Genomic DNA, 14,720 nt, shown 5'->3' on the forward strand with positions numbered 1-14,720 from the left:
TATCAGGTAACACAACACTATTTGCCATGTATTGGGTACTCCACTAGAAGTTTGTGTTTCATTCTCTCCAATGTTGTCACATAAACCCCTTAATTTTAAACAAAATGCACATCAGGATAATATTTTTGACACCTATACTTACATAATTATATAGTGTTCCGTATATATTCTAGCAAGTTAATGAAGAAAAGAAAGATTTCTGATTAACTGTTACTAAAACCATGTTTGTGAAATATAAATATGTAAAGATAACATTTTGAGAAGCAATTTAGTAATGGTTAATATTTTATTTTTTTGATAATAACTACACCTTCCATAAGAAACCAAAAATCCATCCAAGCTATGACAGAATACAAACTGATACATAATCTTTTGATACTCTTAGCTTCAAAAGTTCCAAATGTGTAAAAATCTTTATCTTCTGATAATTAATACCTCGTTAGAAAGCTTAGATGATGTAGTATACACTCTCACTTTAAGTCATGATGAAACAGGGTGTTTGGTTGTTATCCAAGTATCACATATGTAAATTGTATCTCAAATCAAAGGTGTAAAACACAATTAATGATACAATCATCCTTTTTGGCTTTTTCTAATGCTGAAATAATATATAAAACTTGGAAGGTCACTTTCGGAGAACAGTAAATGTTAAAGCATAATGTTGTCTTATGAGCATAAAAACAACTATCAAACTCAAGTAGCCTTCCTCTATTAAAAACAGGGACACTAAATTATACTTTTATGTGTTTTGATTATTACAAAGAAGTACAAATATTATACTAGAATTATCAACACATGTTTTAAATAGAACAAAAATCTGAACAGTTATTAGGGATCTGCATAAAGTGATTAAACTTTAAGAAGTTTATTGACAATGGAGTGTGTGTGCCATATACTAAGACTGGACTGATGGAATCAGCTTGTTTATAATCTAATCAACAAACTCAGTGTTGGTCGTATCGTACTTAGACATACCACCTTCATGTATTCAACTGCAGACAAAAATGTTACCATATTTGCATTATTTCAGTTTTTATTGTAATAATATCCACTGAAATGAAGCAAAAATTATTTGCCTGTGAAGAATAAATAAATAATAACATAATTTTTCTGTTAACAGAACTGGTAATGAGACTTAGAGCCCTAAATTAAAAAACTACTACATTTATTCTTTAATGTCTTTACTTGCTAGTAATAAATGTCCTTTTAAGTGTGTTTATAACAATGTAGGACACACAAGGAATATTAAAAGAGTTTGTATCTTTGGACGGAAAAAAGGAGACAGAAATCTGATAATGTACAAGTTATTATACCTTTACTGAATACTATCAGTACAAGTATATAATTTTTCCCCAAGAATATTTAACATCTTAACTCCTTTTATATAAATTTTAGTGTTTTATCAGGACCTTTTATAAAAAAAAGTTATATAGTGATTCTGCATCCATTCCTAAATTTCAGAGCAGACTTATGTATTTTTGGGTATTACTGACATTCTAAAGTAAAAATATAGCTTATTATGATATTCTACAAATTATTTACATTTTGTTATTGCAAATTGGCAAGGAATAATTTTTCAACAATAAAAATGAATTTTAAAAATCTGTTCTTATAAAACAGATAATTATGTTCTAAGCTTACATACATTTTCTGAAAACCATTAAGAAATATATGGCCTTCTAGTGAGTAAAAACTGCTTACATAACTGTGAAGGATTTTCTAGTGATACAAAAACTGAAATTATAACTTGCAAGAAAGAGTTATTTGCACAGTAGCAACTTTTTGTGTACTGGATTAGATATTCGTACTGAGCAAAACTAACTATAAATGAACTGAAGCAAATGACAACTGATAGTGTAACACTACCAAGCTACTATAAAATATATTAAGCAGTTGGTGTAAAATACAAGATTCACTAACAAAATACCATTAATGTATTTCATATCTAGTATTTAAAAAAGGCATTTCCTCCACCTACCTTGTGGATGACACCAGAATGCCCAATGTGCAACAGAGTTATTAGAACCTGGAGAAAACCACTGTAATTGTTTGATAAGCTCATGTTCAATCTCCAGCAACAATTTTGTATCCCAGTTTCGTACCCAGAAAAACTGCAGTTTTTCACCAAATAAACTGTGTGACAAAAGCACTGTCATCCAAAAATATCAACACATGGTGCAGAAAAAAATATAATGTATATTAATGAAGAGATCTGCATCACTATATGAAAATTATGGACCATAAAAAAATTAATCAAAAATCTGGTTTGCTTATTTCTTAGCTACACTTCACTTAATTTAATGATAATGTTAAACAGTATTACAATAAAAGGAACTGGAACTTCCACAGAATCATCAAGTATTGGCTGCAAAGTCAATGTGAGTTGCTAATAAAATCCACTTCATAACATTAATGCATTTCTAGAATTTATTTTTCTAAGCAAGCAAACTATTGTAGTAGTTACCTTTCTGGGTGCTGTGATTTATGGAGAAAAAAGGGATCACAAATAGCTTGTGTATTCGAAATCTACTGAAAATTTTTTTTTGTTTTTGTTGCAAACTTTTTGGAGTTCCTTCAAACAAGCTGTCAAGTGATGGACTCTGTGACTGGGTTCACTTAGGAAATCGACTTCAAGAACATGTACAATCATTTAACCACAAAAACTGTTTGGTGTTGTACCCATTGCAATTGCCACCATATTACAACACAGAAAGAATAAGATGTCCAAAAATACTCATTGACAGGATTAGTCTCTAAACCTTCCTTGCCTGGTTTATGTGTCAATAAAATCACATAATTATTTACTAATGTGTATTTCAATTTGAAAGTAAAATGTAACTGGATGCTAAAAATGTTTGTTTTAGAAAGTACTTTCGTTTCTGTCAATGAATTTATCTTAAATAGAAAAGAATGGAGTATTTGTACAGCAAATGTCATTTAAATGTTTTTTTTTTTTTTTTTTGGCAGACAGTGTAATATGTTTTAGAATGTGTATTTTTGTGCAGCATTACTCTATTGAAGAAGGCATAATTACATAATTTAAAATTGTTAATTTATGCAAAGCATAAAGAAATTAAAAATATGTACATGTTTATACAAAGAGTATATATTGCAAAACTGACAGCTCAAATGTTTACTTGGATCCAGGGCTGGTCTTAGCTGCAAAACTTCTGCAAGTTCCTCAAGGAGCTCTCCTGCATCCCCCCTCCCCACCCTTCCACCAACACAGGTTATACACCTTTGTCACTTCCAGAAAAATTCTAAGTTTTGCCATTGACAGACTTATTTATTTATTTATTTATTTATTTATTCGTGTCAGAAGCATTTACAATATATAAAATAATGTACAATATTTACATGTTGTTTGTAGATACATTTACAAGATAATTATTTACACTTTTGCCGCCCAGAAGTTAGCGACCTCTATTGCATTTGGTGTTATATGTAGCAGGTCTTCTGTTGTGCATGTTTCTGGACATTAGGTACAATGGAGCAGGTCGTCTGCGTTGCTCCACACTCGCAGAGTGGCGGCTCCTCTAGGAAACCCCATTTGGTCAGATTGCTCTTACATTTCATGACACCCGAGCATAGTCTGTTGAGAGATCTCCATGTACTTCAACTCTCTGTGTAGCCGGGTGGTAGTCTTTCGCTTGGTGTAATCCATCCCATAGTACTGGTAAGCATTGCACACCATAGTTCGATTCTGCATTGCTGTGGTGCCCCAACTAAAACCTCGGTAGATCTGAGGAAGCTCTTTCTGGATTTTAGTCGTGGGTTTGCTGGCTGATAGCCATATAGGGGGTGAGCTGCAGAAGTTTCTGATTTTTCCTTCTCACTTTTTGCTGCTACCTCCCGGCTGATGTCGGTGGGTGCAATTCCCGCGAGGCTGTACAGTTTATCTAGAGGAGTAGGCTTCAGGCACCCGGTGATGATACGGCAAGTATCATTAAGAGCAACATCTACTGTTTTGGCATGGCAAGAATTGAACCGCACTGGGCTTGTGTATTCTCCGGCAGAGTAACACAACGCAAGGGAAGAGGTTCTCACAGTGTTGGCGTGTGCTCCCCACATTGTGCCTGTTAGCTTTCTGATGATATTGTTCCTAGCTGCCACTTTTTGCTTGGTATTTAGGCAGTGCCTCTTGTATGTTAATGCACGGTCAAGGGTGACCCCTAGGTATTTGGGATACGTACAGTGTTCTAGTGATGTCTGACAGACTAACAATATATCAAAAGACTGTTACTATAGCACATCTACTATGATGATATGAAAATAATTAATTGGACAATGAATCTTAATAGGTATGCTAATTACTAAAATATTAATAATAAAACTAACTTAGCTGGGGGAGGCCTTGCAATTTAATGGAGTTCAAAATCAAATAAGGTTCTTAAGTGTTGTTCCGGATATACATTTCAATGTTTTCATCATTTGACTGTGCTTTATGTTTACAAGAAGTTAAACGAATTGTATTTTATAAACACCAAGGGTTTCCTGCTTTACATAATTTGTACAAAAAATCTTTTCCTTGCTTTTTGATGAGTAAATTCATCAATAACATCTTCAAAATTCAATTTTTAAACCACATCATGTTCTACTGACAGAATGGCAGGAGAATACAGGTGTTCTTGTAAGATTCTGGTTCTGAAATAATTCTTGATAAGTTTTAAACATGAAAATCTCCTCTCAGCAGAGGCAATAGTCACTGGCCCAGTTAGGAAAATTCTGTAGGCTATATAAATGTTGTTCATCCAAATTTTGGTTCAATTTGTAAACTTTCAAGCTATCTCTTTTGTTGTTATGTGTGCATTAATGAAACCTTCTTCCTGGAAATTCTCAATAAATTTCACTAGATTTTCAAGGGATTTAGTTGTTACTTTCACGTCCATGTTTTCTGCTTGAAGCACCTTATTGCTGTGTTAATGGCAATGACAAAAACCTACAATAAGCTTGAAAATTTCTAATTGAGATGAGTATGTGCCAAGCAAGATCATAAGAGATGGAAAAGAGCCACTGTGGTACAACAAATGAGTTAGAAAACTGCTGCAGAAGCAAAGAGAACTTCACAGCAAATATAAACGTAGCCAAAGCCTTGCAGACAAACAAAAATTACATGAAAGAAAATGTAGTTTGAGGAGGGCTATGCGAGAGACATTCAATGAATTCGAAAGTAAAGTTCTGTGTACTGACTTGGCAGAAAATCCTAAGAAATTTTGGTCTTATGTCAAAGTGGTAGGTGGATCAAAACAAAATGTCCAGACACTCTGTGACCAAAATGGTACTGAAACAGAGGATGACAGACTAAAGGCCAAAATACTAAATGTCTTTTTCCAAAGCTCTTTCGCAGAGGAATACTGCACTGTAGTTCCTTTTCTAGATTGTCACACAGATGACAAAATGATACATATCAAAATAGATGACAGAGGGATGGAGAAACAATTAAAATTGCTCAAAAGAGGAAAGGCCGCTGGACCTGATGGGATACCAGTTCAATTTTACACAGAGTACGCAAAGGAACTTGCCTCCCTTCTTGCAGTGGTGTAACGTAGATCTCTAGAAGAGCGCAGCATTCCAAAATGTTGGAAAAGGGCACAGGTATCCCCGTTTTCAAGAAGGGGCATCAAAAAGATGTGCAGAACTATAGACCTATTTCTCTAACTTCAAACAGTTGTAGAATTTTGCAACATGTATTATGTTCCAGTATAATGATTTTTCTGGAGATGAGAAATCTACTCTGTAGGAATCAGGGTGGGTTTAAAAAAAAAAAAAAATGATCGTGTGAAGCCCAGCTCGCACTATTCGTTCACGAGACTCAGAGGGCCATAGACATGGGTTCCCAGGTAAATGCCATGTTTCTTGACTTCCGAAAGGCATTTGATACAGTTCCTCACAGTCATTTAATGAACAAAGTAAGAGCATATGGACTATCAGATCAATTGCGTGATTCGATTGAAGAGTTCCTAGATAACGGAACACAGTATGCCTTCTCAATGGAGAGAAGTCTTCCAAACTAAGAGTGATTTCAGGTGTTCCACAGGGGAGTGTCGTAGGACCATTGCTATTCACAATATACATAATGACCTTGTGGATAACATCAGAAGTTCACTGAGGCTTTTTGCAGATGATGCTGTAGTATGTCGAGAGGTTGTAACAATGGAAAATTGTACTGAAATGCAAGAGGATCTGCAACGAATTGACACATGGTGCAGGGAATGTCAATTGAACCTCAATGTAGACAAGTGTGATGTGCTGCAAATACACAGAAAGAAAGATCCCTTATCATTTAGCTACAATACAACAGGTCAACAACTGGAAGCAGTTAATTCCATAAATTATCTGGGAGTACACATTAGGAGTGATTTAAAATGGAATGATCATATAAAGTTGATCATTGGTAAAGCAGATGCCAGACTGAGATTCATTGGAAGAATCCTAAGGAAATGGGGTCTGAAAACAAAGGAAGTAGGTTACAGTACACTTGTTCGCCCACTGCTTGAACATTGCTTACTAGTCTGGGATCCGAACCAGATAGGGTTGATAGAAGAGATAGAGAAGATCCAACGGAGAGCAGCGCGCTTCATTACAGGATCATTTCATAATCACGAAAGCATTACAGAGATGATAGATAAACTCCAGTGGAAGACTCTGCAGGAGAGAAGCTCAGTAGCTCGGTACGGCCTTTTGTTGAAGTTTTGAGAACATACCTTCACGAGAAGTCAAGTGGTATATTGCTCCCACCTACATATATCTCACGAAGAGACCATGAGGACAAAATCAGAGAGATTAGAGCCCACGCATAGGCATACCGACAATCTTTCTTTCCACGAACAATCTGAGACTGGATTAGAAGGGAGAACTGATAGAGGTACTCAAAGTACCCTCCGCCACACACCATTAGGTGGCTTGCGGGGTATGGATGTAGATGAAGATGTAATTTGTTCACAGCAAGCAAGTGTGCTTCACTCTTTGTTTTTAATTCAACATTGCTGTTGCACACCTCAAGAAGGGCACCTCTGACTTCTCTTGTCTGATACCTTGTAGCTTTGGCACTCTCCACCCAAATTTGCCATGGAGTATCTGAAATCTTCTTCAATGTTAAAGTTGGTACCTTGTTCAATAAGATTTCCCATCTCTGAGTGGATGCACTCAAAACAATGTATGTTCTTTGACTTACACCAAACAATGTGAGTACTTTTGTTTTAGATTTTGTCACATCTGATAACACAAAGTTTAGACTGTGGCTAGCATATTAAATGCTCTTGGATTGCTCTTTAGGATTCTGGCTTGAACACCTCTTTTATAACCGTTCAAATTTGTGACATTATTGTAACTTTGGCCTCTATAGTCATGAATATTGAGTCCTAGCTGATCTAGTTTTGACAGAAGGGTTTCAGTCAAACTTTCTCCTATTGTTGAAGTGATGTTCAGAAAGTCAAAGAAGTGTTCTTTTACAGTAACTGCATCTTCTGATAAATTTACAGACCTAACAAGCAGTGCCATATGTTCATGGTGGCTTGTATCAAGAGTACAATCAAGTATGACAGAAAATGATTTACTTTGTTTTACAAAATTAACAATGCTGTTTTTTACTTTATTGTCAAAGAAATTTATGAGTACATTTTCAATGTTTTTTTCCCAGATAATGGTCATGAATTTCTTGATTTTTTTTTAACTGCCTTATATGTTCCTTCAAAACAGGGTCAACTTTTGCAATCATTCCAATCAAACCAAGAAAATGAACATTATTTTCATGATTGAGCTTGTTACTGGCTCCCCTTAAGGCCATATTATGTTAAGCTAGGTACCTGATTTGGAGTATAATTCTTTTTAGAACCTGATGCCAATGTTCCTTCCCTTTTTTTCAGTAGTTCAAAGTCTATTTTATCAATACCATTTTTTGTTTCAAATGTATCTTACATTCAGTCCACTTGTTTGTACAGTTTTTGTGGTTAAATGATTGTACATATTCTTGAAGTCGATTTCCTAAGTGAACCCAATCACAGAGTCCATCACTTGACAGCTTGTTTGAAGGAGCTCCAAAAAGTTTGCAACATAAACAAAAAACATTTTCAGTAGATTTCGAATACACAAGCTATTTATTATCCATTTTTTCTCCATTTGGTAAAGTTCTTACATAAAAATGAATTAAAAAATTTTCTTCTCTTCACACTTAAGGTGTGGGATCCTGCCCACTCGTGTAATATAGGGTGCTTAGGAAGCTACTTTCTCCGTTAGCTAGACAACATACAAGCATATCATATTAATGGAGCTTATTGCAGTAACTGAATTGACTATACTTAACTTTCTTATGTACAAGGTGGTGTCACAAGCAATTGGTGACATGCAAATAATCAGTGCCCTTCGAAATTTCCATGCAAGTAATTGACATCAATCACAAGTCATGCCACTTCTAGTGTGGCTTTTCTAGTGCAGCCAAGTCTAGGTGGATGTCACTTTTGTTCTCTTCTTGTACAAGCCATTCCTGTCATGGTGATGTCCTAGTCAGCTTTCTGTTGGCTGACGTTGTCTCACAGCCTGCCCTACTGTATCATTCTTGATCTTTATGCTGGCACTTTTCATTATTCCGAACATAAGGGATACTCAAAATTTACAATTTTAGTAGGGCCTTTCTGTACAATTTCATTTATCATGGAGGACGTTAACATATTAGGCCAATTTGTGATTACTTCACAATCGCTTCTACTAGGCCTACCTAAATGTAGGACAGCACAAGGTCTGCATTTTAATGCTGCTTGTTCACTTGTGTCTAAAGCAGCACATGATGAGAGGCTACTGTTAATGCCATCATCCTTTAAGAACACTTTAGTCTTGCTGTCTGAAGTTGCTCGTCAAAAGAATTTTTCAAAAGCACCTTTTTGTGAGCTCAAAAACTGTTCATAGTGTAGCTTCTTCTTGATCTTTTGAGCACGTGAATTGTATTTTCTAAATCTGTCCCTTTCAAAAGATATTTCCCTGTTGGCATTTTGAACTTCACAGGACAGGCATAAACACTGTATCTTCACACAGAGTGCATACACAATGTGTGAAATGGCAGGAACTGGAAAAGTACCATACATTTAAACTGACAACAATGAACAACTCATTCAGTGTGAAACACCTGCTGATGGAAGAATATAATGCTTAATTGTTTGTCACAACAATGAGTAGAAAGAGCATAGAGAGGTGCTGAGAAAGAATGAATTGTGTCCCTCTTAATTTACACATGAGCAAATACTCACGTATCGACAATAGATATTACTATAGCACATTAGTTCCATAGCCCCTTGTTTCCACAATTCCAATGCAGGTATAATTTTCTGAGATGTGCTCTGGTGGCCATAGTCATGTCACAATGAGTGTTTAATTGAAATACATTACCGGTACATTAAAAATAGTTTCAGAAACACCTTACATTATTTTTTCAATTTGTCTGTAATAACAATCTTGTAGGTGCCAATTTTCAAATTACTTTCTAATGTTTTGTTCAGGGCCCTTAAAAGCATGGGGCCCTGTGCAGTTGCACTGTTTGCACATGCCCAAGGCTGGCCCTGCTTGGATCTTATCCTTAAATTTACTGTCCTTTAAGAAACATATGCCCACTGGCAACCTGTCAGAGTCAAAACCCACTCTCTTAATTGAACAATAAATATAGCCACTATTAGAATTCTCAGAGTCCTTCTGTCTGTGCATACTGGTAGAACTGTTCACTGTAGCAGTTTGCAAAGAGAGTCTCGAGCAGTCTGTTATCATCTGTGTCAGAAATCTGTCAAGATCTTACAGCTTAAAGCAACAGATGTCTCAACCAGTTTTGATGCAGTCTCCTCGTTCACATGAGTACCTCTGGTGAATTTACGGTGACTCACAGGAACTAAGCTGGAGGAAGTCATCTTACATTTCTTAATACACTTGGTCATCCTGAGCAACATTTTGTTCAGCAACCAATATTTTGAACATATTGACAGTGTAGCTGTGGGCAGTTCTCTGTCCCCAAAAGTAGTTAACTTTTTCATGGATGACTTCAAGAATAAAGCAATTCAATCTTTGTGTTTCGTAGCCTTCAAGACTGGCAGGTTCTTCAAGAAACATATAACAAGCAGAATTTTTTGCCCTCCAACACACCTACAAATGATACTGTGTTCAATAAAAGATGACCTGGGTCTAAGGAGACCAAGAATATCGAAAATCCAGTGCCAGTACAACAAAGCATACAATGGCAGACATGTCACAATGTTAAAGACAAGCATGATGAACGCAAACATCATACCAGATTGGGCCAACCAGAAAAATCTTGATACAACACACAGCATGAACTATGGAGAGGCAAAATCCTCATGTCTGATCTCTTATACAGAGATTTTGTCATTAAATAAGTGGTCAACATATGTACAGCAAACAACTTTAACCAATAGTGTTCAATCCTACAGCACTGACTGCACACCGACCAGTACAGCACTGCGAAATAGCATCAAGAAGATGCTGACCCATGTGCCAAAGGAAAAAGCGGGCAGCACCACAAGTCAAGAGGTCAGAGTTCAGCGCCCCCAATCAACACTGACGTAATGACCCACTCATCACTGATCATCCTAAATTTGGTTGCTGACTTCAAGAACATCAGTACTGAGTAAAATGAAGATGATACCTGGCCTGTGTTCTGGAAGTATCAATAGTGTGTATAAGTAACTGTACATAGGAGGCACAGGAGCACATCAAAGAAGTTAAGTTGTGTTTCTTTTCTTTTAGAAATAAAGTGTGCTACTAATTAGAAAGTTTAATGTACCCAATAATTTTGGATTCCTGCCACAGGCCATTGTAACTTCTCTTCTTCCTTGTTTGTATTGGTGATGACTCCCACAGTAGCTGACAGCCAACACAACAAGTAGAAACACAGAATATTGGCTCAGCAAAGTGTGCAAACTACCAGTGGCAGAACTAGGGCCTTGTCAGCTGCAGAAAAATGAAGTCGAGATCACACTGACAATGGATCAAGTCAGAAGATGTCTTTCTTCTCATCTTTGTTGTTATTTTCTATACTCTTTTCAACATTCTATCCATATTCGTCCTGATTGCATCCTGCAAATATTCCTCTTTTCAGTCTGATTTCTCCTGATATTGCCCTAATGCTCCTGTGCAATCTTTGCTATGTCTTTGCACCAATTCCCACAACCTCTTTTAAGACCAAGATGGAAGCCAAAACGAGAAGAGGGTTGCAAAGAATGAGATGGATTGATGCATTACAGAAATAATCAGTTCCAACCTGGAAAGTCTTTGGGTGATAGGACAGAAGAAATAACATCCTCTGTGTTATGTATTAGCCCAAGTATTTAAATTCAAATTTGTCCACCTTTTGCACAGTGCCATCTGACATTTTATAATCTCTGGTAGTATTTAATGTCTTTGTCCTGTAAATAATCCCTAGTCTCATCCTTTTGGCTATCTTGTTTAGGCTATTAAGATGTATCTTTGTCCCTTCTTCTCTCTCACTATCGTTATGTCAGCTGCAAAGACTAGGCAGCCCACTTGGGCTGTGCGGTCCTATTTCATCTTAAAAGTGTGTCTTTGCTATTTCCATTTTCTTGTTTGTTGGTCTCCGGTGTCTAATCAATTCATACAGCACTATGTTGAACAAAATTTGTGATAACATTGATCTCATTCTCAAACTCTTTCAACATCATTTCTCCTAATCTTACCCTTTTCTTTACACCTCTTAGAATTTTCATTATTAGTTCACATGTTGTGCTGTCCAGTCCTCTGTTCCTCAAGATCTTTCCAAGAATGTCTGTTGTTAGAGTCATAGATCTTTGTGAAATCCATGAAGATAATTACAATATTTTTGTTCCTTAAGGCCCTTTGCTCTAGCGATTTGTTTCAGGGTAAATGTCTGTTCTGTGCATCCTCTGTCCTTCCTAGATCCCTAATGATAGTCTCAAACTGCACTTTGCATATGTTCTTATATTCTCTTCAGGAGGAGTTTTGACAATACCTTGTAACCAAACTCTAGTGCCAATATTTATCTGTAGTCATTTGCATCGCTCTTGTGCCCCTTGTGTACAGCCACTATGCTCACAGTTTGTCCATCCTTCTGATAACTTAACCTTTGTCATGGTGTCTACCACCTTGTCACCTCCTTGCATTATCATCTCAGCTGCTATATCATCAGTCCCCTTACTATTATTTAGGTCACTTATGGTCTATGCAATCTCATCTATGGCTAGGAAGCATGACTCTCTCTCTCTCTCTCTCTCTCTCTCTCTCTCTCTCTCTCTCTCTCTCCCTCCTGTGTTTGTCCCCAGTTCCAGCTCATCTTCAGATGGTTCAGCAAGTTATGAAAGTTCACTGCTATTGTCAAGCAGCTCTTCTTCGCAGTAATTGCCAGTTCTTCTTTCTTGTCTCTTACAGACAGATTTCTGTCCCTGCACCCGGTCAGATTGTCTTTGAATTTTCTGTAAAAGTCTCTACTATTGTTTTTCCTAAAATTTTTCTTGATCTTGCGAAGTTCCTGCATCATCATATGCCTTCTCATCCATCTTATTGTCCTGGCCACTTCTTTTGTTGTTCCTATGAGAACATCACATTTTTTTGGGTCCTTCTTACTGCTTCAGCCTGCCCAGATTTTCCTGTGGTTCTCTACTGCTTCCTCACACTCCCTGTTTCACCACGTCTATTTCTTTTTTTAATTCCTCATAGTTCAACCTGCTTTCCCACATTCAACTTGACAACTTCCCATTCACTGTATATTTCAATTTCTTCTGTGTTTTTGGCTCAGTTGCATGTTAATTTTGTCTCTATCCATCTTGATATTTTTGATTGCTCTTTTGACTGTGGATATGTCTTAACACTGCCTGGAGTCCAAAAACACTTGACTTCTGAAAGACATTAATCCTATTCTATTCTTATGTTTTCCTTGACCACTGTGTTAGTGATCTGTTTTAGTGTTTGTCCAATTGACAGTTACATGGCCAATCTGGGAGTTCTCCAATGTCAGTACATGGCCTTGTTCATGTCTTCTTATTATTAGCAGTATTTCTTACTATCCTTACAAAGAACTGATTGATGGCATTATGTCTACAGGAATTTAAGGCAGAGGAAGGCTTCTTCCTGTGCTCATTTACCAGATCCCAAGCTGATTTACATGGATTACAAGCCTCTTTAATGAACTAGTCATTGTATTTCTTCTTTCCATCCTCCACTCCCTTTGTGTAACCCCTCTTGGCCCTTAAGTATTTACCATGAAGCAGGTCTCTTGATGGGAGATCTAAAGCTGTCTTCGTATGGTCCCTGAACATTAATACAGTGTATTTTAATTTATCAAACAATGGTAAATCTGGGATGGAATGTAACAATACCAGAGAAAGAAAGTTGCCACTCACCATATAACAGAGATGCTGAGTCGCGATAGGCACAACAAAAAGATTCACACAATTATAGCTTTCGGCCATTAAGGCCTTTGTCAGCACTAGGCAAACATATACACACGCATGCGCGTGCGTGCTCTTGCATGCGTGCACACACACACACACATACACACACACACATACACACACACACACACACACACACACACACACACACACACACACACACACTCATGCAAATGCAACTTTCACACACATCTGCAGTCTCAGGGAGCTGAAACTACACAGTTATCATCTGGTGAGTGGTATGCAGAGATAAAAATGAGATCAACTAGTAAAGCCAGTTCCAAATCCAGATCTGCACAAAAGTTTTTGAAATCAATTTCCTTTACTCTAAGATTTTTATTTGCACACACAGATAAGCAGTGATGAATTGTAGCTCGATACCATGCATTTCCCATACCTAAATTTTCAATAGATCTGCAATAGTCATATACTGCTTCATCCAAACAGTGCTCACTGATAAATAAAATATCTGGTTTCAACAAAGGTCCACCTCAGTTCTTAAGCAATGCACATTAACACTTGCTGGAACTAAAGCCATATCACTGTCATCAATGATGTTCTTTCTATGTGATAATCAGTGGTCCTGGTTTATATTTTCAGATTATTTTATTGGAGCATTGGTGGATAAAAAAAACCTTATTACAATATTATTGGGCCAGATAGCATACTTTAGCCTTAAAGCTATTGTTTAGAGCCATAGTTTCTAGTTTCTCAAATTTCAGTTGCTATAGCCTGGAAAGGTTTTCTCCAGAAATATTTCAACTGGTGTGCCATTTTTCACTTTTCCTAAATGGAACCATGCCCTTTCTGACTGATACTATGGTGGCTGCTTGGGGTATTGGTCTTCCTTTCTCTATAGGTTTTTAAGTGCAGTTTTGTTCAGTATTTTTGGTTGTACATATGCATTCTGAGTCACTTGGTGCAAGTTTGGCTGTAGCAGATGCCACTTGCTTGTTTCTACTACAAGCAAATCTTTTCCTGTAATGTACCTCACACCAATCTGTGTTTGTATTGGGTGAAAGTGTATCTTTTAAGACACTCACAGAGCTGTAAACACTGTTTTGATCATTCCTGACACCAGTTTCTGAATTGTATAAAGAAATATTATCCACACACCGATTCTGTGATGCTTCAGGAACTGTAGGCTCTTTAATATCTTTTTTTGTTCCATTTCATTACATCGTTCCATTTCATTACATCAGCCCATCACAGTTGCAATGTTCTTTTCATGTCCAGTTTTTGTTTTGTTATTACAGATATTACTCACACATGAATTCCATTCACTTCATGGGTTGCAGACCC

General features: G+C 36.7%; 1 protein-coding gene across 1 annotated transcript in view; it reads right to left on the minus strand.

Annotated features, from left to right (window-relative positions):
* The window catches only part of LOC126278785 (uncharacterized), a 268,939-nt gene that overhangs the window by 117,592 nt on the left and 136,627 nt on the right, over window positions 1-14,720 (minus strand). The window contains exon 10 of the mRNA XM_049979062.1: window positions 1,979-2,133. Within this exon, the coding sequence (XP_049835019.1) occupies window positions 1,979-2,133 (155 nt within the window). The remainder of the gene's footprint in view (window positions 1-1,978; window positions 2,134-14,720) is intronic.

This window comes from Schistocerca gregaria, chromosome 6 (genome assembly GCF_023897955.1).
Source record: "Schistocerca gregaria isolate iqSchGreg1 chromosome 6, iqSchGreg1.2, whole genome shotgun sequence".
NCBI classification, from domain to species: Eukaryota; Metazoa; Arthropoda; class Insecta; order Orthoptera; family Acrididae; genus Schistocerca; species Schistocerca gregaria.